Source organism: Lampetra fluviatilis, chromosome 58 (assembly GCF_964198595.1).
Source record: "Lampetra fluviatilis chromosome 58, kcLamFluv1.1, whole genome shotgun sequence".
NCBI lineage: Eukaryota > Metazoa > Chordata > Hyperoartia > Petromyzontiformes > Petromyzontidae > Lampetra > Lampetra fluviatilis.
The window spans coordinates 2558018-2585983 of NC_136332.1; the positions used below are offsets into that span (position 1 = coordinate 2558018).

General features: G+C 51.8%; 1 protein-coding gene across 1 annotated transcript; it reads right to left on the reverse strand.

The window, feature by feature from the left end:
- Positions 1-541: 541 nt before the first annotated feature.
- LOC144950504 (myosin heavy chain, skeletal muscle-like) lies at positions 542-27966 on the reverse strand. Its single transcript, XM_078880641.1, has 22 exons — positions 27809-27966; positions 25981-26233; positions 24942-25184; positions 23296-23472; positions 22825-22970; positions 22166-22256; positions 17755-18036; positions 14625-14732; positions 13728-13854; positions 11826-11944; positions 8697-8893; positions 7406-7589; positions 7058-7223; positions 6832-6956; positions 6355-6663; positions 5952-6155; positions 5619-5744; positions 4956-5126; positions 4294-4398; positions 3605-3700; positions 2681-2818; positions 542-664 (listed from the first exon to the last, which is right to left on the reverse strand). The coding sequence occupies exons 1-22, from the start codon at positions 27964-27966 to the stop codon at positions 650-652; spliced, it is 3540 nt and encodes a 1179-aa protein (XP_078736767.1). The 3' UTR covers positions 542-649.

The window sequence follows — 27966 nt, forward strand, 5'->3', positions numbered from 1 at the left end:
AGTAGGTTGTATTTTAAATTTCTTTTGCACCGTACATAGCCAACCGTGCTAATCGGAGGTGCGGGGGAAGCACACCGAAATGCAAAAAGCATAACACAATGATTGACTAAAAACATCTTACAATGCAGCGGGGAAACTCCTGACAAAGAGTGCTTGTGGCTCTCCTCGACACACCCGTGATTTTTACGAGTCACAGCGCCAATAGGAAGTGCATTTACGATTTGGGGTTGGAGCTACGCTGGGAAAAGAGTTCCACACAGAACTCGCTTGGGGAGGGCACTACGTGAGGATGACATAGAAAAAACGCCGCTCTTCTCTTTGAAATCACCTTTATTGTGCATTCATGTGTTTTATGTCACAAATACCGACTTATTTTATTAACCACAAGGAAAACTGCTCTCCTGGTGAAGTCTCAAGACCCTGAGACCCGGTCTCCTGGAGCCGAGTCTCAAGACCCTGAGACCCAGTCTCCTGGAGCTGAGTCTCAAGACCCTGAGACCCGGTCTCCTGGAGCCGAGTCTCAAGACACTGAGACCCGGTCTCCTGGAGCCGAGTCTCAAGACTCCATGCTCTTGAAGCTTCGGATGGAAGAACTTGTGGTGGAATCTGTGCTTCTGAGTTAGCTTCTCGTCGTAAAATTGTGCTGCAGTTACTTTGCATCGGTCTGAAAGAAAAAGCAAATAATTTATTTCACACACACAGGACAAACTAAACGGGGTTCATGATGTCCGTGTCTATACCTTTGAGCCAGCACTGCCTAAAGATTCCCGGATTCGGATCCAGGATTCACCCGCCCATGACTGGGCACTCTTTGAGCTCCGAAGGGCCATCGACTTTAAATAATTACAATTATAATTCAGGGTTTGTAACGTGCACAGATTACGTTCACTCTCAGCGAGTGATTCAGGGGCACGGGAAACCACAGCCAAGTGATGGCAAACGGGACCGGCGCAAACTATTGCACAAGCTCAGCGGTCCTACATCGGAACGGTTGGCCAACATCCACAAATAATTTTTCGCTGGTTTTACGCGTGGGAGGAAACTGGGCTTCAAGAGAAAACTCACGCACACCAGGGGCGGCGGGGGAGGGCGGGGAGTTAACACTCATCATCAGTAGAGAGATGGGGATGAACCCACTTGCTGCACTCCCATCCCAATGGCAAACTGAGAGATGGCGACTTCAGTGCCAGCGTGGTAGGGAGTTTCGCGAGTGCCTAGTGATCTATCGACCCTCACTGCCTCTACAGTGCCCACGTCATCGGCTACGTGCCGGGTGGCAACACAGCGGTAACACTCGTGCCTCACAGCAAAAAGGACCTGGGTTTGATTCCTGACTCGGGCGACTTTCTGTGTGGAGTACTCCCCTTTGTTCTGCTGCATGTGCTCCGGGTTCTCTGTTTTTTTTTCTCTGTTCGCTAAAACATATACGCACAACGTAACTTGGTATTGGCCAAACCAAGTCAATGGTGGCAACACCAAAAAAAGTACCTACAAATTACTCAATTAGGAGTACACACAGTGCAGCAGCAACATCGCCCCCTACTGCAACAACTTGGCAGGGCCCTCCCTGTACGAGAGTCTTGAGACTCGGTGAGGCTCTCTGTGGGTAAACAAGCGTAATTATATAATTATATCACACTCGGCTGTCCTGTCATAGCCTAGCAGGCCAGTAGATGGCGACATTAACACTCTGCGAGGCCTGTACATTTGCACTCGGCCTTTAAGCTTTTGCGCAAAAAAAACCATCGTCAGTTCCTGAAGAACTGCATTCTGGTCCTCTGTTAGAAGCTTCTGAGTTTTCCCGACCTGCACTATTTTTGCCACATTTGTCAATAACTCCATGGCCTTAAAAGGAAGAATATTTAACAGCCAATGTGTTCCGGCAATGAGCCTTTCTTCAGACCACATGAACAGAGAGGTCAAGTGGATAATAAAGGGTTGGAGACTGCCCTTCACCATGGGGCAAGATATAAAAAAATTGCAATTTTATTAATGTTTTCTGATGACCAGTTTTCAAAAGGGAATATGAATGGTTTACCTATTTTTCTGTTATCCAGCCGCTAACGAGACACTGTGTCGAAGCCGGTCCAGAGTTTCCTTGTCTTCAAACAATGCTAATGAAATGATGCACTCCCAGAAGGCCGCGTGGCTGATTGATTGTGAAATCAATAGTTTTATTTTTCATGAGGAGAGACGGACGTGTGAAGGAGACGCATCATGTGCCTATTTGTGTCATTAAATATTCTCGACAACGACGGGAACGATTACTTTTGTTTTGTATCGCGATATAATTTAGCGTCGAACTAAAAACTCATGGCAGGAAGAGAGGGGGGTACTTGTCTGTACAATCAGCAGTTCACCAGCAAGCCTGACTCTGCTCACGAGACGCTGAGCGTCGAAACTCCTCTGCAGTTGTGCTCGTCTCGAAACAAAGCTGGTGAAATGATGCACTCCCAGAATGCCGTGCGGGCCAGTGATGGTTTGTGTAATATATTTTTTTATATAAATATATATTGTCAGATATGTGCGGACACATTTGGTTTATTATTTTCTTATTTTGCCGCAGCTTCATAGCCCATCGGATTCCGCCAGCCTGAATAAAGATTCCGATTACGGTTTTTTCGAGCGCAGCCCGCGCGCGTTCACAGCGGTGGGGTTCACGGCGGTGGGGGGGGCTCACCTTGAGGCCGACGCCGTTGCGGCATCGCGAGCGCAGCTTCTGAACCTGTGACTCAGCTGCGTCCGCACGCTCCTCCGCCGAGCCCAGCTGATGCTGCACCTTGCGGCACTTGGCGAGACTCGTGTTGATTTGCGCTTCCTGCACGGAACAAGGAAGGGACAGGACCAGGGTCGTCGGCGATTTACTGGGGGTGACCAGGCCAAGCGATTGTCTGGCCAAAACGTAGCGACACCCTCCACGACCCCGTCACGGCCAAGTAAATTAAACGCGACTCGGAATTATATTCGTGGGTGAAGCCGTGCAATGATCTGATCGTGAAGCGCCGCCGTTCAGTTCGGAGAGGCTGCCCATGGTTAATACACCATGCGTATCAACCGTCAAATACTACGCGCCATTTTCCTCGCACCGGATGTTAATACATCCCCCGTACGTCATTGGAAAAGCATAACTGTCAACCCATATACGATGTACAGCCGTTTCAATTCGGGCAAAAATATGTTTTTGTTTATTTGTTTGTGTTTCTCCCTTGTGATGGGACTTTGTAGGATGAACGTTGAGAATTACAAGGGCACGGAGTGACCATTAAGGTCTGAATTGGTCTGTAATAAGGTAGGGCACTGATAAGGGGTTGACAGGTATTTGAAAAAAGTCAGCCGTTGTGTACGGGCATCAGAGTCCAAATTTAACATGGTTGGCTACGTACACTGCGAAAGAAGTTCCAACATACGTACAAGCTGAACAAAAATGAAAGCTGCCAACTACGCGATCGGGACTGCACACGGTGACATCACTCCCGAGCGCCACGCACAGCAGCGCCCCCCCACCCCCCCGGTGGCGGCGGCAGAGCGACGGCCCCGCGCGGAAATTCCCAAACGCTCTCGACGGCAATCGTCCACACCACGATCAGAACCATGTCGCACTCACGGCCTCTTCGCTCTGCTTCTTGTACGACTTCACTTGCAGCTGGAGTTTCTCGACGAGATCCTGTTGGCGGACGGCTGTCTTCCTGTCCTCCTCCGCCTGGCCCCGGCACAGCACCACACGCTCAGTCCCATCGCCGCCATCATCATCACCATCATCACCAACCGTGGCCTACCCACTGCCGGATGAAGGCCTCCCCGTACCAGTGCCACATGTTGGACTAAGTACGGTGAACCCATTTGCGCTGCCACTGCTGCTGCTACTGCGGTGGAGTGTCGGGGAATGTAACAAACCCTGACCCCCCATTGTTTTCGCTGCCGAGCCAGGAGATGGAATTGAACCGGCGACCCCTGGATTTCAAGTACCACGTGATATCCATTACGCCATCGAGGCAGGGTGGCTTGTATGATTGTACGTACATATGTATTACGGGCGAGGTGCGGGTTTTAAACGTATAAGATTTTATGATATTTAAGGACAATTTCTCGATGTTTTATTATTTTAAATTAATTTACATTGTGTACTAATTCGGCAAAAATCTATTTGCAAAATTTGCTTGTGAGAATTTGTTCTTCAACTCACCGGTGAGCTGAAACAATAACATTTGGCTCGTTTTTCAACGCTTGTACACGTGACACTACCACTCTGTGCGTGTGTGCGCGAGTGCGCGCGTGTCCCAAGGCACGTGTCACCAGTATCGTGAGCTCCTTGACTCTGCGCTCGTGTTTCCGAGCCGTCTTCACAGTCTCCGCGCTCCTCCTCTGCTCCTCGTCCAGATCTGACTGCAGCTCTCGCATCTGAGACACAGCAGCAGCAACAGCGGTAGCAGCAGCATGAGCGGTGAGAACAGCCTGCTCAAGATCCATCCTGGGTTGAACGACACCCGGATTGTGTGAGGAGTTCACAGATCCTCAGTTGATCTGGTCAGTTTCATGGGTGAGCTCCTTCGACAGGCGAGGCTCAATAGGCTGGGTCATGTAGCCCGCGCATGCCCAGCCAAGTGCAAGCAGCTATTAAGTGTTCTGGTATGGCCAGGACGGTCCATAATGGCCGTGTCTCCGGTGTCTTTTTCTTAGGATCAGATTTCAACATTTTCTGGCCTCATGTTGCGGGGCTACCCGAGCAGTGGGAGGGGCTACCCGAGCAGTGGGAGGGGCTACCCGAGCAGTGGGAGGGGCTACTTGATAGTGGGGGGAGGGGTTACTTGAGCAGTGGGAGGGGCTACCTCAGTGGGTGGGGCTACCAGCTCACCACGATCATCCACTGCTGAAGGAAGGCTTCCTCAAGCCGCCGTATCCGACCTCGTACTGCCTGTGTGGGGGCGTCTTTGTGAAAGGAGCGCGCGGGCACCTACCCGCGCCTCCATCTTGAGCAGCTGCTTCTTGCCGCCCTTCATGGCCTCCTCCTCGGCCTCCTGCAGGCGAGCCTGTAGGTCATGCGCCGCGTCCTCCATGTTGGCCTTGACGCGCTCCATGTGGGAAAGCACGTCCCGCGACGCCTGGAGCTCATCGGACACCATGGACAGCTGTGCGACCACCGCACGGAGACACGGGGACATGCAGAGATGCGCACGCGCGGAGAGACACAAGGAGACAAAAGCAAAAGAACTTTGAAACAATTAAACGAATCGAAATCGAAGCAAAGACCAAATACAATTCAGAGTGGTTATGTCGGGTATCAATTGTGGTGTGTAGCGACTATCGTGTCACGCATTGTGTCTTGTCGAGCGTCGTGTGTAGTGTTGAGCGTTGCGTGTGTTGTGTCGACCATTGCATGTGTTATATCGAGCATCATGTGTGTAATATCGAGCATTGCATGTTTCGTGTCTAGCGTCAAGTGTATCGTGTTGAGCATTGTGTGTCGTGTCGAGCGTCTTGTATGTCATGTCGAGCGTTGCGTATGTCGTGTCGAGCGTCATGTGTGTCGTGTTGAGCATTGCATGTGTCATGTCGTGCGCCATGTCAAGCATTGCATGTGTCGTGTCGAGCATCATGTGTGTCATGCGCCGTGCCCTCACGTCAGACGTCGCCTTGGCGGCCCTCTCCTCCACAATGCTGTTCTGCTGCACAGATTTCTCCAGCGCGGCGCTCGCTTCGGCCAGATCGCTCTCCAGCTTCTTCTTCTGAGAGATGAGACTTGTGTTCTGCTCCCGACAGAGGCAAACACACCACAGCAGAGACAGTCGATACCCCGGTCTCCTGGAGCCAAGTTTCAAGACACTGAGACCCGGTCTCCTAGAGCCGAGTCTCAAGATTCCGAGACCCGGTCTCCTGGAGCCGAGTCTCAAGATCCTGACCCTGAGACCCTCGAGTGTGGCAGTGGAAAAAGGGGACGAGAGATGGCGAGAGACCTGTGTGAGCAGCAGCTGCACCCTCTGCGCAACGTCTTGTGCCTCCTGTTCGCTCGCGCGGCGGCAGCGCTCCGCCTGCTCCAGTGCTGCCGCCGCCTCCTGGAGCTCCTCCTGGAGCACCCCGCAGCGGCGCTCCAGCTCCACGCACTGCTCGGCACGCTCGCGCGACCCGCGCTCCTCCTCGTCCAGCTGCAGCTGCAGCGCCTGCTCGCCCCGACAACGCGCGTAGCAGCCTGTGACGTCGCCTGGGAGTCTCGACCGCCGTGACACATGGTGGTGAGCCGGGTCCCATCCACCTTGGCGTGGCCATGCCAACTCAACCGCGGGCGGATAGACCGCTATCTGGAAGGGCATCGAGACGATGATAGATCAGGGTGTGAAGGAGTCCGAGCGAAGTTCTCACCTTTATCTGGGCCTGCAGGCCCTTGAGGTGCTCTTGTGCCTCTGAGGCCTGGCGCAAGGCCTGAGCCAGCGCTGTCTGTTTCTCAATCAGCTCCGTCTCAATCTTCTTGCTGAGCCTCACAGCCTCTGCCTTGGCCTTCATCTCGGCCTCCAGGGAAAACTGGAGGCTCTCGACGTTCCGCTGGTGGAGCCTCACCATCACCACCACCTCCTCGTCCTTCTCCGAGAGCCTGCGAGCCATCTCCGCCTTGGCCTGTGTGATCTCCAATTTGGTGCGCATCACCCGGCCCTCCGAATACTCCAGCGATGTCTGGGGAGGGGTTAGACACAGATGTGCTTGATTGTTATGACCCGGTCTCCTGAAGCCAAGTGTCAAGATCCTGAAAGCCGGCCTTCTGGAGCCGAGTCTCAAGACCCTGAGACCCGGTCTCCTGGAGCTGAGGTAAAGTATCTTATGAATGAAAATTGAACCACTGACCTCAAGCTCCTCCAGCGAAGCCAGGGCCTCCATCTTCTCAGTCTCCAGTTGCTTCCTGGACTTCTCCAAACCTCGCACGATGTTCTCACGATCGGCCAGCTGTTCCACCAGATCCTGCACCTCTCCTGGTTATCAACAACAACAAAGATGCAGAGGTGGCCCAGGTGGCCAATACCGGTGTCTCAGAGACACTGAGCGAGATAATATTTTTTTGATAAAAAAGTACCTTGGAGGGCCTCTTTGTCCCTCTTGAGGTTTTCCACTTGCGCTATCATCTCCTCATGAAGATTTTTCAGCTTGAAGACCTCGGTGCCGAGCGCGCAGCTCTCCTTCTGAGCGGCCAGCAGTTCGCCTTGCGTCTCCTGCTGCCGCTGCTTCCACTCGGCCAGGACCTACAACCCCCACGGACGTCCAGAGGTCATCAGAGCATCACTTACTGGGGCCTCAAGGCAGTGACAACAGGGAGGTGGGACTCTGTGTCTCTAGATAATGATCGACAGTCAGACCAGTCTCTGATGGAGTCTCTGGGCAGTGGTGGACACACAGAGGCAGGGGTTCAGGGTTGGACTCGCACCGTCTCGAAAGCTTTCTGCTTCTTCTGCAGGTTGGTGTTTGCCGCCTGGACCCTCTCCGATTCCATCGTGAGATCATCCACGTCGATCTGCAGTCGTTTCCGGGTTTTTTCCAGTGATGCGCACTTTGCGTTGGCGGCTTCCTTCTCCTCCTCCGCCACCTGCAGCCGCACCGTGATCTTCTTCCTGCCAACGAGACAATCACGACCCTCAAACGACCGCCAAACGCGTTGAACGTTAAACCCCCCAAAAAATTAACTGTCACGGTCAAGGCCCGGCAGGCCGGATTTCGTATATTCAGCTGTGGCAATGCCAGCTCAGCAATAAGACGGTTACGCCGCATCGCACGGCGCTTTCAGATGCGCACTTCCGCGGCCGTCCGGGACACGCTTCTTCCTTCCAACGTTAGGAAACCACTGGGAGCTATGCAACTTTTAAATCGTCATCATCAAGATTAACAAACTCGCTTCCTTAGAAACTGCCTTTTGTGTTCACTTATCCACAGGTCAAGCATCTTTATCTCCAACTCCATCATCATCATAATCACCACCACCAACCGTCATCATTGCCACCACCATCATCATCCCCACCACCATCATCATCCCCACTTCCATCATCATTATCACCACTACCATCAATGCTGATAGCCATGCGCTATGAGAATGGCGTGTGATGTACCAAATGTCGCACCTCGGATTAGCACGGTTGGCTACGCACTGGTGCGAAAGATATTCAATATAATACTAATATACACTACACACTACACTATTATAGACTACACTACTATACAATACATGATACATTACACTACTACACACTACACTACTACAAACTACTTTACACCACACTACTATACACTCCACCACTATACAACATTGAGAACTGATTTCTTTAAAAATGCTTGTTGTTGTGTTTAAGTTTGTTGTCCTTCCGATTAGCCAAGATTTGGCTACGCACAGGTGTGAAAGAAGTTCAACATACGCACACGCGTACATGATCCCGCGCAGACAACAGGACGATTTTGCAGCTGTGTACGGCTCCCCCCGGTCTGCCCCTTCTTTCTCTCCCTTTCCGCCCCTCCGGTGTTTGCCTGCCTCGCTTTGTTTCACCCTACACCTGTTTCTCCGCTTTTGACTAAAATAAAACGTTCAAACCCAAACCACTTTGAACAGTCTCATCTCCGGTGGCAGTGCTCCGCGCCCGTACAACGAAAATTAAATCAATGAACACCCCCCCGCCCCCTCCCGGCCATGTTGAGCCACCGCCACCACCGTCGCCACCGCCATTTCTCACTTGGCGTCCTCGAGCTCGTCCGTGCGCTGGATGACGTCCATCTCGTACTTGGCGCGCCACTGCGCCACCTCGGCATGTGCCTGAGACAGCGCGCGCTGCGTGCCGAGCAGGGCCGCCTCCTCCTCCTCGCCCAGCTCGCCGAGGAGCACGCGGTCGTGCCGCGCCGCCTTCACCATGCCACTCAGCGTCGCGCGGGCCTGCAGGGGGACACGCACCGCGCGTGCCAACGGGCGATTCGGCGTAGTTCGGCTTCGCGTGCGGCGCGCAAAAGGGTTCGACGTGCTCGTGGTACGTGCTGTACGAAGAGCGCCTGTTTAAGGAGGATGGCGGTGGCGCATGGGGCGGAGGTGGTGTGGCTGGAGCCGCATGCGCGCACGCGGAGATGCGGGCAGAGAGAGTTCATGTACCAAATGGCAAATGCACGTTCATACACGCATACCGATGCGCACACACGCATACATCACAAACGTGTAGATGGGTACACAGAAACACGTGCGCATTCAGCCGGACATACAAAGATCCCCTGTGTAGCCAGAACGGATTTTTGGGGAAAGCGCTGTTAGGCCGGCACTTCACACGAGGGGGTGGGTGGCAAGCACCATGCCCGGCCGCCTTTGCATACCAATACCCGCCGTTCGCCACTAAGTGATGGTGACGTCACCACGGGGCGTGTGCCAGGCCAGGTGCTTTGAGGCCACGTGAAGTGTCAAAGGCTCGCTGACAGGAGGTTCCAGGACGGACCCAGCAGGTGCCTTGGGTTGGCTGTCTGAGATGAGTGGTAGATGCACCAACTGTGCCTCCTACTGTCAACTTGCTGTGTTTTAGCCGCCCGGCACTCTGCTCGTTGTTGTGAGCGTCACTCCTCTGCCCTTGTTGTTGGAAGTCGACTGCCTCCAGCTGCCCAGTAACATCCTTCACAAGCCTCCTCCACAGAGGCCGGACTTGACACCGCTGGTACCGGTCTTTGGCAAGTCCACCCAGCTCCACATCCTCCCATACTTCATCTTTTCTCCAGCCCGTGCCGTGCCCTTTTAGCCTCCTCGGTCCGGCCAAACAAAAGCTGTTTCGGCATGCGGTGACTGGGCATGCGGGCTACATGACCCAGCCAAAGCAGCCTTGCCTGCCGGAGGAGCTGACCGATGGGACTTTGTCCAGATCTTTTAAGGATATGTGAGCTCCTCCCACAATCCAGCCTGGTTAAACCCAGGATGGATCGTAGGCAGGCCAGCCTAAATGTTTATAACCAGCGAAGATGTTCCATTAGGGGGGTCCACATTTCGCAAGCGTAGAGAAGGGAGGGAATGATTGTGGCCGAGAAGACCTGAAGCTTCGTGCAGAGCGACAGACGAAGTAGCTTCCACACAGCGTTACGCAACCGATGAAAAGATAATGCCGCTCAACTTATTCAGTGAGACCTCTGCTGTCAAACCGGAGCCGGTCATGAACACACTGCCCAGGTATGGGAAACTCTCCACTCGGTCCATCACCAATTGGGAGTTGTGGGGGTGGAGTGTCCGATGGTACAAAATTCCCAGGCAGGTGCTTAGTTTTGGTGAGGCTGATGGTAAGTCCCCACCTCTTAGTGGAAAGCTCCAGGTTTAGCAGCAGCGCCTCCAACTCCTCTTCTGAGTGAGCAGCGATTACCAGATCATCGGCATATGTAACATGGTTGAGCAATAGGGAGCCGAGATGTAGGTATTGTTGGAATTCCTTACACCTCTGCTGTAGCAGACGGACAGAAAATACGGCATCCGTGCAAGACCGCCCTTTCCTGAAACCACATTGAGGCTCCGCAAGCCTCTCCTCAGCGTGTCTAGCAAGGCGATGTTGAATAATCCTTGCCAGGACACTTTCCCGGCACGCTGAGGAGTGCTAAATTCCTCTTGATATGCAAATTATTTTGTCAAGGCGCTCTTCGCCCCCTCCATCCCAGCTTAAATAGTCGCTCCAAGCCTAGGGCTTGTCATTCAGACTCTGTCTCCTCGACAGACCTGTTCTCCACCTGAGGACGGCTGCTTGCGTTGTGGCCGAAACGTCGTGAGAATTATTTTATTATGTTTTATTTTTATTATTTTATTATTTCCATTCTACGTGACTTTACCGAAAGAACCAAGAAGATGAATCCCTGCAGTCACGAAAGCTTTAAATCGAAATTTATCCCCACCTCTTAGTGGCAAGCTCCAGGTTCAGCAGCAGCGCCTCCAACTCCTCCTCTGAGTGAGCAGCAATTACCAGAACATCGACATACATAACATGGTTGAGCAATAGGGAGCCATCTCTTGACCGCACCCGGGCATCGATCAGCCTCCCATTGTGTCTGTACCAGATGGAAATTCCTCTGGTACAGATATTGAAGGCTTCATGAACTACGTGGTCGAAATATATATGAAATAATGTGGGAGCCAGAGGACATCCCTGTCGCACCCGAAAGTGAACAGGGAATGGCTCCGACTCCCGGCCATGTAGTTTTACCCGGGCCCCCTCACCATCATGAAGGTCCTTAATAATCGTGAGTAGTGCCTTTCCTGGTCTCAGGCTCTGGATCTCCTTCAGTAATTTTTCAATGGATGGCACCTCAGCCAGCCACTTAGAGGGGGTGACTTCATCTTCCAATACATGAGACACAGCAGCCTGAGCAGGGTCATCCCCACTTTGTCCCACGATGTTTTCCAGGCTGAGGGATTTCCCCTCCCCCAGGACCTCAGAAATGCTCAGCAAATATGCAAACCTGTTCCTGGGGCCGGAGATTGGATCACCATTCTTTCCCGTAATGATGGTAATAGGTGTGGTGCTGCAGGTTACTTTTTTGATGGAATTAAAGAGCGATTTGTGATCACGGGCCATTGAGGCAGACTCCATCTCCTCAGCAATCCGAGACCACCAACCATCCTTGCAGCGCCTCACGGCTCTCCGAACCTCTGAGCGAAGGCTGCAGTAAGCCTCCTCATTCTCTGACGTGGGACGCTGTAGAGTGTAGACGATGAGAGTGGGCCTGTCTCTTTTTCTCAGCCAGCCTGAACACCTCCTCTGTCAGCCAGGGTTTCCGAGGAGGTCTGGACCGTGTACCCAAAGCAGCCATTGCATACACACACACAGGCATACAGACAGCAAGCCGCACGGAGAATTAACCTTGCCCTCGTCCAGCAGCTGCTGCCTCAGGTCCTCGATCATCTGCGTCAGAGACTGCGACAGCTTCGCCGCCTGAGTGACCTGCAGCTCCTTCTCCTCCAGCTGGCGACCCAGGGCATCTGGGAGTTGACAGCGGCAGTTGTAGTGGCAGCAGGAGCAGCAGCGGTAGAAGCAGCAAAGCAGCAGTGGCAGCAGCAATAGTAGTAGTGGTAGCAGCAAAAGTTGCAGAAGTAGCAGCAGTAGTCGCAGCAAGAGCAGCAGTAGTAGTGGTGGCAGCAGAAGTTGTAGAAGTAGCAACGGCAGTAGCAGCAATAGCAGCAGTAGCAGCAGTAGTAGTGGTAGGAGTAGAAGTTGTAGAAGTAGCAGCAGCAGTAGCAGCAATAGTAGCAGCAATTGCAGCAGCAGTGGCAGCAGCAGTAGTAGAAGTGGTAGCATCAGTAGTAGTGGTAGCATCAGTAGTAGTGGTAGCATCAGTAGTAGCAGCAGTAGTAGTGGTAGCAGCAGTAGTAGCATCAAGAGCAGCAGCAGCAGTGGCAGCAACAGTAGTAGTAGCAGCAGAAGTTGCAGAAGTAGTAGCAGCAGCAGTCGCAACAGTAGTAAGCAGTAGTAGCAGCAATAGTAGCAGCAGGAGTAGGTACAACAGCAGCAGCAGGAGTAGTAGTCGTGGTAGCAGCAGTGATTACATTCGTGATGAACATATGCCTATAACGAGGTGTTTATTTTTGTCTAAAATGAAAGTGAGTGGATGAAAATCATCAAGCGTGATGAAAACTATGGCGACTACCAACCAATGCCAACATCCTCATCACTACTGTCATCATTACCATCAGCACCACAATCATTATTCCCACCGTGACAATCATGACGACCTCTATCATTATTTAAACATACATCTTCATCTCCAGCTCCATCACCACCATCATTATCCCCACTTCCATCATCATCGCCACCACCACCATCAACGCCGATAGCCATGCGCTATGAGAATGGCGTGATATACCAAATGTCGCACCTCCGATTAGCACGGCTGGCTACGTACGGTGCGAAAGAAGTTTAACATACATACAACCTACTATACACTACACTACTAAAGACTACACTACGAAAGATTATACTACTACACTACTATACACTACACTATTAAACACTACACTACTATACACTACACTACTATACACTACACTACTATACATTACACTATTACACACTACACTACTATACACTATACTATACTATACACTACTATACACTACACACTACTATACTACTATACACTACACTATTACACACTACACTACTATACACTACACTACTATACACTGCACTACTATACACTACACTACTATACACTACACTATTACACACTACACTACTATACACTACACTACTATACACTACACACTACTATACTGCTATACACTACACTATTACACACTACACTACTATACACTACTATACACTACACTAATATACACTACACTACTATACACTACACTACTATACACTACACTACTATACACTACACTACTATACACTACACTACTATACACTACACTACTAAGGACTACACTACTAAAGATTACACTACTACGCTACTATACACTACACTACTATACACCACTACTATACACCACTACACACAACACTATTAGACTACATTGAAAAACTAATTTCTTTAAAACTACTTGTTGTTGTTGTGTTTATCTTGGTGGCCTCACCCCACCGGGCACCTCCGATAATTATCGCCGTTGGCGACGTACGGTGCGAAAGAAGTTCAAACGCACGTGTCCGCGGGCGCTACGCCGCTGCTGTTGTTGTTATTGTTGTTGTTGTCGTCACTATCGTACTAACGACCGAAGCCAAAGCGTGGCCGGCGAGGATGGGCCCCCCCCCCCCCCTTACCCCTCTCGGCCAGGGCGAGGGCCCTCTGCGCCGCGAGGTCGCCAGCGGCCTTCGCGCCCGCCTCGTCCTTCTTCCTGAGCTCGCACAGCTGCTCGTCCAGCAGCCTGTTGGCCTTCTGCAGGCTCACCTGCAGCAGCACAGAGGGGGAGGTAAAGGGGCAGCCCTGCAACGAGCTCGCTCGCGCCACTGCTGTGGGGGTGAGGCCGGCCGCGGGCGGTGGACCCTGGGCTCTGTGCTCGTCCGCGTTGGCAAGAGAGGGGAGGGGGGTCCGGCCACAACTTCGCCGTCACCGCCGCACGCACGTGGCCTGTCGAGTGACTGAACCGCGCCGTGAATCGTGGATGAGGCCACAGGGGTGGATTGAGGCTGGGGAAAGATTTATGACGTTGTTCCAGCAGGCACGAGACCCTGTCTCCTGGAGCCCGAGTCTCAAGACACTGAGACCCTGTCTCCTGGAGCCCGAGTCTCAAGACGCTGAGACCCGGTCTCCTGGAGCCGAGTCTCAAAGCCCTGAGACCCAGTCTCCTGGAGCCGAGTCTAAAGACACTGAGACCCGGTCTCCTGGAGCCCGAGTCTCAAGACGCTGAGACCCGGTCTCCTGGAGCCGAGTCTAAAGACACTGAGACCCGGTCTCCTGGAGCCCGAGTCTCAAGACGCTGAGATCCGGTCTCCTGAAGCTCAGTTTCAAGACCCTGAGACCCGGACTCCTGGAGCCGAGTCTCAAGACACTGAGACCCGGTCTCCTGGAGCCGAGTCTCAAGACCCCTGAGACCCGGTCTCCTGTCCCCGAGTCTCAAGACACTGAGACCCGGTCTCTTGGAGCCGAGTCTCAAGGCCCTGAGACCCGGTCTCCTGGAGCCGAGTCTCAAGATGCCAGAGAAGGAGGATGTTAAATACCTTAGTCTTGTTCAGCTGCTCAAGGCTGTTTCCAAGATCCTCCACTTGCATGCCCAGCTCACATTTCTCCTTCTCTAGGTTCTGCTTCAACTTATGCAGATCCTCAATCTGTAATGTGGGGGGGTGCGGGATGAATACATTTTTTCACAAGTCCATTAACAGAGCCTTCCATTTCCTTAGGGGGTTCCTAGACTTTATATATATATAAATAAAATATCATAAGGTTACCGTTCGGGTGTCATTTCTCACTCGACATTGTCAGCAATGCCACTCGGCGATGTCACTCACTCGCTCACTCATTCACTCACCCACTCATTAACTACCCACTCATTCACTCATTCACCCACTCATTCACCTACCCACTCGCTTATTCACCGACTCACTCATTCCCCTACCCACTCACTCATTCACTCATTCACCCGCTCATTCACCTACCCACTCATTCACCTACCCACTCATTCACCCACTCACTCATTCACTCATTCATCCACTCACTATTATAGTGTAGTGTATAGTGTAGTGTATAGTGTAGTGTACCACCACGTACCACGTAGCACCACGTAGTAGCACTACCAAGTAGCACCACATACCACCACGTACCACGTAACGCCGCTACGGTCCTACACTTCCACGTTGGTTGTCTGTCCGAGCCACCTATCTCGCTATGCACCACTCACCTGTCGCGGAATCTGTGCCCCCCCCCCCCCCCCCGTGGTTGTATCAATAACAATTTTTTTTTACAAAAATAAAAAAGAAATCCCCCCCCCCCCCCAAGATTCTTGTGCAATGGCCAGCACGTGGTTGGATAAACAATGAAACAAACCCCTCTCGCACACACGCGCGCAGCAGCCCTAAAAACATTAAACTCGTAACGACAAGGGAGTCCCAGGGGGTCAGACTAAATTTAACTTCGCACTCAACACACTCACCACCGTGCCGACTCGCGTAAATTTAATGAGGTTTTTTTTTACGAGCGGCGCGTGCCTGCCACGTCTGTTCACGATGTACGGGCGGATCTTTGTCTCTGGAACGGCGGGGGTGGTGGTGGTGGTGAGTTATGCGCGCGGTTATTTGCGAGTGGCTTTGATGAGCTACGCGGGACGATGCCGCTTTCAAAGACGGGTGGCCAAAAACCTGCACGTGAACTCGGGTTTTAAGATCTCCGATGTGCCCTCGGGTTGTGCCGCGTGTTAGCTACGCTCGGCGTAGAAACCGCTTGGATTTACTGGCCACCTGCCTGAATGCCCCAGAATTTCAAAGCGCCTGACATCACGTTGCATCCCAGCCATCACAATGCCCAGCAATGGTGTTAGTAACAATGGTGTCAGTCACAATGGTGTCAGTAACAATGGTGTCATTAACAATGGTGTCATTAACAATGGTGTTAGTAACAATGGTGCCAGTAACAATGGTGTCAGTCACAATGATGTCAGTAACAATGGTGTCAGTAACAATGGTGTCAGTAACAATGGTGTTGGTAACAATAGTGTTAGTCACAATGGTGTTGGTAACAAAGGTGTTAGTAACAATGGTGTTAGTCACAACCACTGGTGTCAGCAATGGTGTTAGTAACGCTACTTCTGTCCAGCATCCTTTAGGGTATGGCAGTACAGCAAGTGGGTTAATATTATTCTTCCCACAATGCAATTTATTTATGTTACTTTTGATGTAAATCAGTTTCAATATTCATACGTTTGAAGGAGATGCTCTTACGTAATCGCTACTGTTGGTGTAACTATTCATGTGTCTATTTACAAAATTGGTCATCAGAAAACATTTTAGACAATTTAATTATCATCAGGCCAAATGGTGTAAACAAGTGTACTTTGTCTGTGTGAATCTGTGGGTCTCTGTGTGAGTCTGTGGGTCTCTGTGTGAGTCTGCGGGTCTCTGTGTGAGTCTGTGCGTCTCTGTGTGAGTATGTGGGTCTCTGTGTGAGTCTGCGGGCCTCTGTGTGAGTCTGTGGGTCTCTGTGTGAGTCTGTGTGTATCTGTGTGAGTCTGCGGATCTCTGCGTGAGTCTGCGGGTCTCTGTGTGAGTCTGTGGGTTTTTGTGTGAATATGTGGGTCTCTGTGTGAGCCTATGTATCTTTGCGTGAGTCTGTGGGTCTCTACGTCACTCGCTCTCTATCTCTCTGGCTTCTCCTCGTGCTGCGTAGAAGGGCCATTGCTCCGAAACGTCGCCTATTATATATTGTTTTCCTTTTAAGGCCACAGCGTTATCGATTAACGTGTTGAGTTTTATGCCATTTGTGCAACGTCAAGCTGTAGTCTTTCTCTCGTCTTTGAACCCCAGGGGACGCCCTGATGGCAGCTGTCCCTGTGGAGACGCAAGGTGAATGCATCACTGGCCTGCAAGTGGGCATTAGCCTGCCGGTAGGGGGACGATGTCGCTCTCGGTGTTATCAAACGTGGACCGCGACAAGGGCACACATGGCCTACAATGTCGCGGGATATATATCACTCACTGTGAAGCAGACGACGTGTAGATGTTTCATGGTTGCTACGCTCACAGTATTAACCAGGGCAGCCCAGGGGCACGGACCGCAAACCTCCACCATGTCCGACCTTTTGCACTACGTGCTGGGAGCTTCAACAGGAACTGTTTTGAACGGGCGAGCGAGTGAGTGAGCAAAGTCTGTTCCAAAATGAGGCATGGTACAGGAGTAGTGCGTTCGCCACTTGTTGCGGAGGTATTGCGGATCTAACCCGGCGGGCCACCCCGGTTATTATTGCGGTGTGTATTAACCACAAAGAACTACTACTACTACGTGCCATCGGCTTCACGGTGGACGCCAACGATATCCTGGGACATTGTTCGAAAAGAGGAGCAGGCCATCATTGGGTGCCGGTGCCACGGTCCAAAATGGCCAAATTAGAAAATGTACTCCGCAAATTACTCAAATGGAATTACACACAGCAGCAACATCGCCCCCCTCCTCCCACTACTGCGAAACTGCTGCGGACTGTGTCTGTGAAACGCAAGCAGCGCCTTCCTCCGCGTCGCTAGATCCGGCAAAGTAACATCGCGAGTACCCAACATACTCGATTACTATTGTTGTCGTTTTATTTGTATCCTTTTTTAAAGTAATCCAAACCGCCAAATCACGGTTGCGGAAACCGGCCGGCACCTGCTCGTTGGCGTGCACCAGGGCGTCGCCGTGCTTCGCCCTCATCGCCGTCACCGCCTCCTCCTGCTGCACCGTGGCCTCCTCGAGGCCCCGCCGGAGCCTCTGCAGCTCGAGCTCGCGCTTGCGCGCCGAGTCGGCCCGCGCCACCGCCTCGCCCTCGGCCTCCTCCAGGCGGTGCGCCAGCTTGTCCAGCGCCGCCGCCGCGCACGCACCGCGCCGCTCCGCCGCGCTCAGCTCCGACTGCAGCCTCCCGCTCCGCTCCTCCAGCTCCGAGTTGCGCGTCTGCTCGTGCGCGCACGCGGCACCGGTCGCAGAGGGACGGGCGTGGGGGAGACCTTCATTCGAGCAGCGGATTTGACCGTGGCTGATGATGAACTTGCCCATGTACCTCGGATAAAGTTGTTTGAACGAATGGTGGGCGCTGCGCACCACGACACGTGCCAGTGTTGCTCCCAATACGATATGTTTTATTGGGTTAGAGCGCGTGAATATAAATGTTGTGTCGATAAACCCACCACCACCCGACACAGCCGATTAGTAAAGGGGTTTGTCACATAAACAAAACGTAGACATTCATTACTAGTACAGTAGTAATTCTGTTTAGGAGTGTAAACCCACTACATTTACAATTATAGTGTAGTGTATAGTGTAGTGGAAACTGTAGTATACTAGTTCAGCACACACGGGTTGTGTGTTGCAGAATAAACTCACTACAACATTTACAATTCGAGTACCGTGACGTTTCGCCAGTAATTACAAACGGCATCATCAGGCGGACAGCCAACGTTGTATACACATTTATATTCACGCGATTTAACCCCAAAAAACCTCTGTTATGCATAATATTGGTCGTGAAAGCCTACGTCGTGTTAAACAGTAGTAATCCTGTGATTAAAACAAGCAACGCAAAGGAACCACGGGACATCGATGTTTGCCGTGGACGGGATAGTAACCCAGGATTTCGTCACGCAGTGGCCGATCACTGCTCCATCCTTGATATGGTACTCTTCTGTCACGACGATTGAAGGGGGGAATTACAGAGTGGGAGGGAATTCCAAAGTGGAGCAGCGCAAGGGAAGATGTAATCAATCAAAACTCTGTAAAAGACAAAGAGGAATATCAGTTACTATTGTGCCAGACCCCTGTGGATTACGAAAGGGCATCCGACATAGTGGAAATGTATGCAGTCATCCAGGCGCTCGTTAAAACCGGACGCCTATATTTAGAAACGATAAAAAACCCAACCCATTTACAAGGATGGAACAGCTGGTACCGAGACTGTGCGGTGTGCCAGAACACGCGTCATTAAGGGGCGGTCAGGACCAAAGAAGAGGAGGCCGCGGCTAATCACACTAGCCACCCGTGGCCTGTAACCCGGCACTCCGGCGGCGAGGGTTGGCGGATAACGTGATTGCCGTGGCAGCCAAGTGCTGGTCACTTTCCACCCGTTTCCCACCTGTATACGATAAGAGTGGTGCCCCCTCACGCTGCATGGCTTTCCTCCCGTAACGTCGAAAGAAAATACCGATGAATCTAGATTTGAAGTTTTCGTGACTGCAGGGATCCATACTCTTTGGTTATTTCGGTAAAGTCACGTAGGTATGAAATAAAATAAAATAAATTAAATCACGACGTTCCGGGTGCAACACAAGCGTCCGTCATCAGGTGGGACAACCACAGCAAGACACAATTTCTGAAGTGGGTGAAAGGGCTGCCGTGACAAGAGGCTATATAGGTAAGAGAGGGGGGAGGAGCAAGGGGGAGAGATAGAGAGGGGGGGGGTGCTGCGAGAGTGCTTAGGGGACGTTGTAGAAGTGATGCCGGGGGGGCGGGGGTGGGCGGGGCTGGGAGTGGGAGGCTGAAGAAACTGGAGATTTAGATATGAAGGCAACAACCATAACGCAGTTAAGGCTTTACCTGGTTAATAACATCATTCCAATGATTGCTCAATTTGTTTCTATCTTCTCGGTTGAAGTTACGTCTATGTTTATATATCTGGATGGATCTTAATTTGGAGCTTTCGTGACTGCAGGAATTACTCTTTGGTTATTTCGGTAAAGTCACGTATAAAGATAAAATAATAAATTAAATAATAGCAATAATAGCATTATGCTATTATTTAATTTATTATTTTATCTTTATACGTGACTTTACCGAAAGAACCAAAGAGTTATATCTGGATGGCTTCATGAACAAACCTTTGATAGTAGCCCGACAGCGAGCGAAAGCTGTGCGGTGCCGCGTTACAAGTTGTAATTATTTATTATTAGATTTCAGATAATTATACAGGGACTCCTCAAATTACGGACATTCGACTTACAAACTTTCAGAGATATGAACAAACCTGTCCATATGTCCAGTCGTAAGTTCAACCGCCGCGCAATATATGGCTGTGGTGACATCTACATCTACAGAACGTGAAGAACCAGTAGCATCTACATCTGCAGAACATGAAGAACCAGTGACATCTAGATCTGTAGAACGTGAAGAACCAGTGGCATCTACATCTGCAGAATGCGAAGAACCAGTGGCATCTACATCTGCAGAACGTTAAGGACCAGTGGCATCTCCATCTGCAGAATGTGAAGAACCAGTGGCATCTACATCTGCAAAATGTGAAGAACCAGTGACATCTACATCTGCAGAACGTGAATAACCAGTGGCATCTACATCTGCGGAACGCGAAGAACCAGTGGCATCTACATCTGCAGAACGTGAATAACCAGTGACATCTACATCTGCAGAACGTGAAGAAACAGTGGCATCTACATCTGCAGAATGTGAAGAACCATTGGCATCTACATCTACAGAACGTGAATAACCAGTGGCATCTACATCTGCAGAACGTGAAGAACCAGTGGCATCTACATCTGCAGAACGGGAATAACCAGTGGCATCTACATCTGCAAAACGTGAAGAACCAGTGGCATTTACATCTACAGAACGTGAAGAACCATTGGCATCTACATCTGCAGAACGTGAAGAACCATTGGCATCTACATCTGCAGAACGTGAATAACCAGTGGCATCTACATCTGCAGAACGTGAAGAACCAGTGGCATCTACATCTGCAGAACGTGAATAACCAGTGACATCTACATCTGCAGAACGTGAAGAACCAGTGGCATCTACATCTGCAGACCATGAATAACCAGTGGCATCTACATCTGCAGAATGTGAAGAACCATTGGCATCTACATCTACAGAACGTGAATAACCAGTAGCATATACATCTGCAGAACGTGAAGAACCAGTGGCATCTACATCTGCAGAACATGAAGAACCAGTGACATCTACATCTGCAGAACGTGAAGAACTAGTGGCATCTACATCTGCAGAATGTGAAGAACCAGTGACATCAACATCTGCAGAACGTGAATAACCAGCGGTATCTACATCTGCGGAACGTGAAGAACCAGTGGAATCTACATCTGCGGAACGTGAAGAACCAGTGGCATCTACATCTGCAGAATGTGAAGAACCAGTGATATCTACATCTGCAGAACGTGAATAACCAGCGGCATCTACATCTGCGGAACGTGAAGAACCAGTGGCATCTACATCTGCGGAACCTGAAGAACCAGTGGCATCTATATCTGCGGAACGTGAAGAACCAGTGGCATCTACATCTGCAGAACGTGAAGAACCAGTGGCATCTACATCTGCAGAACGTGAAGAACCAGTGGCATCTACATCTGCAGAACGTGAAGTACCAGTGGCATCTACATATGCAGAACGTGAAGAACCAGTGGCATCTACATCTGCAGAACGTGAATAACCAGTGGCATCTACATCTGCAGAACGTGAATAACCAGTGGCATCTACATCTGCAGAACGTGAAGTACCAGTGGCATCTACATATGCAGAACGTGAAGAACCAGTGGCATCTACATATGCAGAACGTGAAGAACCAGTGGCATCTACATATGCAGAACGTGAAGAACCAGTGGCATCTACATCTGCAGAACGTGAATAACCAGTGGCATCTACATCTGCAGAATGTGAAGAACCAGTGGTGTCTACATCTACAGAACATAAAGAACCAGTGGCATCTACAACTGCAGGAAATTTAAAACTCTTAAAGCCATTCCCCATGTTTAGTGTACATGCCGTTCAACATGTTTGGAATCGACAGGAGTAAAGTTGGACAAATGGACTTATGAACATACATCTGGAACCTAACTCGTTAGTAAATAGAGGAGTCCCTGTCTTGGAGAAGCGAAAGTGTGGCCTACATGGCGTAAGGTTTTCATCCAGCAGTGGATTGACGTAATGCTGTGAATTTATAATTAATTATGATGACGTCAAATTTATATAAAAAAAATAATTTGCATCATTGAAAAAAATCACGTAATGTGGGACACGCGTAGGTGGCTCAGCAGGTGAACACTGGTGAGATGCAAGGCGGGACCTGAAGATCGATGATCTTCCTCTGGAGCTGGGATGTGAGGGTCATCTCCTCCCCACGGCTTTTGCTGAGATTCCCAACTTCAAAATCTTTCCTGTCAACGGAGACAATGCGCACACGCAAACATGAACACCCATACACTCGGCTGCTAAAGACACTGATCCTGAGACCCAGTCTCCTGCAGTCGAGTCTCAAGACCCTGAAACCCAGTCTCCTGGAGCCGAGTCTCAAGACTCTGAGACCCTGTTTCCTGGAGCCGAGTCTCAAGACTCTGAGACCCGGTCTCCTGGAGCCGAGTCTCAAGACTCTGAGACCAGGTCTCCTGGAGCCGAGTCTCAAGACTCTGAGACCCGGTTTCCTGGAGCCGAGTCTCAAGACTCTGAGACCCGGTCTCCTGGAGCCGAGTCTCAAGACTCTGAGACCCGGTCTCCTGGAGCCGAGTCTCAAGACTCTGAGACCCGGTTTCCTGGAGCCGAGTCTCAAGACTCTGAGACCCGGTCTCCTGGAGCCGAGTCTCAAGACCCTGAGACCCAGTCTCCTGGAGCCGAGTCTCGAGACTCTGAGACCTGGTTTCCTGGAGCCGAGTCTCAAGACCCTGAGACCCGGTCTCGTTGAGCTGGATCTCAAAATGCCAATTGTAAGAGCTCTTGTCTCGATCTCACCTCCTCAATTTCTCCTCTAGTTGCTGCTTCCCATTATTCATCTCCACCATCGTGTCCTCCAGGAGCTTAAGGTCAACCTCCAGCTTTCGCTTGACCCTCTCCAAGTCCAGACGAACCTTCTTCTCTTTCTCGAGGGCACCCTCCACCTGCGGTGGTCCACGCAGAACCAACTCAACTGACGACGATGAACGGAAGGGACCTCATCATTATTATCACCACGACTACCAGCACGAAGCACTGACGCTAGCCTAACTCTCTCACACCTCCTATCAGCTCGATTGGCTACGCACGGTTCGAAAGAAGCCCAACGTACACACGCACAACTCTCGAGGTACCGAGACTCGAGCTTCAGTATCCTCAAACCTCGTCTCTTGGAGCCAACTAGCTATAAAGACACCTGGACATAGAAGAGAGTGCTCGGTATATCCAGCAACGGCGACACCTTCTCTGCAGGTCAGTCCCTTCCCATACCTCGTCCACTTGCATCTCGAGCCGCGCAGTGGTGTTCTTGAGCACCACCACCTTGTCCTCCTCTGCCCGGAGGTCCTCCAGCGTGAGCGCGTGGTTCTCTTGCAGCGCCTTATTCTCCTTGGTCATCTTCAGAATGCTCTCCTCCAAGGTAGTCACCTCGCTGAGGAGCTTCTTGGCCTGCGGGTAGAGCATGGTTGGCGGAGTAGGGTTCTCGTTAATGAGCAGAAAGAGAATGGAACAGGATCCTCATTGTGGACAGAGGGTCCCCAATGAAGGACAATGAAGGGCATTTCCACTAGGGTGGCTGAACGGTGACCGGCGAACCGGTCAAAACCGATAACCGTAACCGGTAAAAAAAAACGGTAACCGTTTTGAGGATTGATCACTGGTTATGAAAGTCAGGAAGTGGTAACTGAGTTCAGTGGAATGTTCGAAGACACACTTAATCTCTAATAGTCGAATTCAAAAGATTAATGTAATGCAGAATAACAATATTGAGATCCTCCACATAGCCTTAACAGATTGTTGGAGCAAGTGCTGTTAGTGAGCACCTTATGAAGGCCAAAACGGCACACGAGGGGTGGGTGACCAGCACCATGCCCGGCCGCATTTATCTCCCCAGTGGCGATGTTTTCACGCGCGCATCAGGTACTAATTTGAGGCTGAGTCGACGTAGGGGATGCCCAGGACCGGTTCAGATAATCGTCACCGGTGCTGGCCCTTAGCGGGAATCGAACTCGGTTCACAGGTGATCATAGCACAGTGCGCTACCCGCTGCACTACCACTCCCCCGCAAACTCTAACCCACACTCTTACCCCACCACTGCACGCAAGCTGCCGATCAATTGGCTGCGTTGAACTCATTCACACGGAGGGGCGGTTTGGGGGTGGTAGGGGCGGAATTTAAGAAACTAGCAACGTTGTTTCAACTGCCCGGCTGGGAGTTGGAATTGAACCGGACGACTTCTTGTTTGCTGACCGACCATTGCGCCGCTGTTGCGTCTGCCTACGTCTCTCGGTTGACAAGGGGACGATGTTACCTTTGTTTGTTGCTAGAGAGACATTTCTACGCGCGTGCAGAAAGCCAGCAACTGTTTTTTACTCGCTCAACCATCGATTTAAAAAAACTCACAAAATGTAAGGTCGCAGCCACACGATCACACCCACTGACTCAACTACCACGCTGTAGGTAACCATAGACACTCACTCACCCACACACTCACTCATTCACACCACACTGCAGCTCACCACACACTCACTCAACCACACCACACTGCAGCTCACCACACACTCACCCACCACACACTCACTCACCCACCCACTCACTCTACCACCCACACTGAAGATCACCACACTTCTTTTTCCAAAAACTCTCAAAATAATAATGGTACACAAAATTACTTTGCTCGGTACAAGAAACGCGTTAACCTTCATCGATTACAACAATGATGTTTGTTGCTGACCACTCAACATTGTTTCGTGCTCCGCAGGCGTGTAACCAACAACTCTGCTTAATTCCGAATGCTTTAAAACTAATTCCCCCCAAAGCGACGGGCCACAGATCTGTTGCACCACCTCGCCCAGTGTCTCCCCCCACCCTCGCCTCCAACGCGGCTCCACCCCCCGAGGGAGGGGGGGGGTCCCACCTTGTTCTCCACTGCGACCTTCTCCTTGTCGCCTTTCACCAACAGGAGCTCCAGGTCCTCCACGTAGAGCTTCGTGTTGGCCGAGTCCTCCTCCAGCTTCTTGGTTCGGGTCTCCAGGTCGGCCGACCTCTCCTCCTCGTCCTGGAGCCTCTCCGTCAGCGCCTCCACCTTGCCCTGGAGCTCCACGTTGCTCCGCTTGAGTCCCCCGCAACGCATCTCCACGCTGGTCACGTTGACCTGCTCCTGCACGCGCGTGCGTGTGTGTGTGTGTGGAGGTGGGGAGCGGTAGTATAGCGGTTAGCGCGCTGCACTACGAACCCCGGCCACCCGAGTTCGATCACGGCCAACACCGGTGGCGATTGTCTGAATCGGTCCTGGGCCTCCCCTAAGTCGGCTCAGCCTCAAATGAGTACCTGGTGCGGTGTGTAGCAAACATCGCCACTGGGGAGACAAAGGTGGCCGGGCGTGGTGTTGGCTACCCACCCCCTCGTGTGCCGTTCCGGCCTTCATAAGTGCTCGCTAACAGCACTTGCCCCAACAGTCTGTTTCAGGCTTTGTCTTTTGATGCGGAGATTTAAAGTCAAAACGATACCGATTCATCATTCATTCTCACCGCCAAATTTAGCAACACATTGCCGAGTATCTCATTGCTGCATTTGGTTTTGGGAATTGTTCCCCGGCTCACCAGTGAGTGAGCGCGAAACAATACATAATTAGCGCACTGTTAAACCCCCTTGTACGAGTGACAATGTAATTTGTTTGGCTGCATTGGGCGGTGGAGGGTCTCCACGACACACATTTGGCCAGATCATTCCATCGCGGCCTAAACCCTGAAGATCAATTGTTGAATCGCCGTGATTGCCTTCCTGATCAAATGACCGCTCCGCGCAGTTGCCTTAAATTGACTCTTTCATCTCGTGATGCGACGTCGACAGGACGATCGGAGGTTTTATTTTTTTTAAATGCAAGTAAATGTTTTTGTTTACAAACATTTAACATTTGTTTGTGTGTTTTAATATAAGACGGCTCTGGATCTCACGGCCTGAATTTGATGCTGCAGTTCTCTCTTCTGCAATAAGAGCGACATCACCCTCTTCTGCAGATCTTCCCCAACTCCTCCTCCTCCTAGGGAAGTGAGGGCGGCCACGTCGTTGCTGTAGTCGTCCCCTTGTCCACCCGAGGGGACGTTGGACTTGAGCTGAGGCTTCAGCTTGTAGAGAAGTTTCATCCAGGGCCAGGATCGCACCTTCAGGAACACTCGAACGTTCTGCTGCACCACCATCGCCGCATCTCTGCGCACACAGGGTAGGGGGGGAAGGGCGGCAGGCGCAACCCAGACATCCAATGCCGCCACACAGACATTTACCGTTATGTTTATAGCGATTTTCTCACCCAAGAAAGCCTCACTCAGTTTTAAGACACTGAAGTCGGATCTCCTGCAGCCGAGTCTCAGGATACTGAGACCCGGTCTTTTGGAGCCGAGTCTCAAGACACTGAGACCCGGTCTCCTGAAGCCAAGTCTCAAGACTCTGAGACCCGGTCTCCTGGACCCGAGTCTCAAGACACTAAGACGCAGTCTCCTGGAGCCCGAGTCTCAAGACACTGAGACCCGGTCTGCTGGAGCCGAGTCTCAAGACCCCGAGACCCGGTCTCCTGGAGCCGAGTCTCAAGATGCTGAGACCCGGTTTCCTGAAGCCGAGTCTCAAGACACTGAGACTCGGTCTCCTGGAGCCGAGTCTCAAGACCCCGAGACCCGGTCTCCTGGAGCCGAGTCTCAACACACTGAGACCCGGTCTCCTGGAGCCGAGTCTCAAGACACTGAGACCCGGTCTCCTGGAGCCGAGTCTCAAGACCCTGAGACCCGGTCTCCTGGAGCCGAGTCTCAAAACCCTGAGACCCGGTCTCCTGGAGCCGAGTCTCAAGACACTGAGACCCGGTCTGCTGGAGCCGAGTCTCAAGACCCTGAGACCCGGTCTCCTGGAGCTGAGTCTCAAGACCCTGAGACCCGGTCTCCTGGAGCCGAGTCTCAAGACCCTGAGACCCGGTCTCCTGGAGCCGAGTCTCAAGACACTGAGATCCGGTCTCCTGAAGCCGAGTCTCAAGACCCTGAAACTCGGTCTCCTGGAGTCGAGTTTCAAGACCCTGAGACCCGGTCTCCTGGAGCCGAGTCTCAAGACCCTGAGACCCGGTCTCCTGGAGCCGAGTCTCAAGACCCTGAGACCCGGTCTCTTGGAGCCGAGTTTCAAGACCCTGAGACCCGGTCTCCTGGAGCCCGAGTTTCAAGACCCTGAGACCCGGTCTCCTGGAGCCGAGTCTCAAGACCCTGAGACCCGGTCTCCTGGAGCCGAGTTTCAAGACCCTGAGACCCGGTCTCCTGGAGCCCGAGTTTCAAGACCCTGAGACCCGGTCTCCTGGAGCCGAGTCTCAAGACCCTGAGACCCGGTCTCCTGGAGCCGAGTCTCAAGACACTGAGACCCGGTCACCTGGAGCCGAGTCTCAAGACCCTGAGACCCGGTCTCCTGGAGTCGAGTCACAAGACCCTGAGACCCGGTCTCCTGGAGCCGAGTCACAAGACCCTGAGACCCGGTCTCCTGGAGTCGAGTCACAAGACCCTGAGACCCGGTCTCCTGGAGCCGAGTCTCAAGACACTGAGACCCGGTCTCCTGGAGCCGAGTCTCAAGACGCTAAGACCCGGTCTCCTGGAGCCGAGTTTCGAGACTCTGAGACCCGGTCTCCTGGAGCCGAGTCTCAAGACACTGAGACCCGGTCACCTGAAGTCTATTCTCTAAATTGAACCATTAAGACCTATAACTTCCCGGTGGGTCCATGCCCGCTCGCACGCATGCCGCCGTTGGGCCATCACCCACCGTTTCTCCTGCATCTTCGCGAACGTCTTCCTGGCGAGGAATCCTCGACTCGTGGCCTGGATTTGGATAAGCGCCTTCGGTGACTTCGCATCTTTTATCCCCTTCTCGTCTCCCACCGCTTTCGGCTTTGGCACGGCCTTCGCACAACACGGGCACAT

Bases quoted from the DNA above. Each gene is read 5' to 3' on its own strand.
- LOC144950504 (XM_078880641.1), bottom strand. From the start codon at position 27,966: ATGTGCCCGTGTTGTGCGAAGGCCGTGCCAAAGCCGAAAGCGGTGGGA. The intron at 6,957-7,057 runs GTACTTTTTTAT...GTTGATAACCAG, and splicing joins GGACAAAGAGGCCCTCCAAG to GAGAGGTGCAGGATCTGGTG. The intron at 4,399-4,955 runs GTAGGTGCCCGC...GCTGTGTCTCAG, and splicing joins TGCTCAAGATGGAGGCGCGG to ATGCGAGAGCTGCAGTCAGA.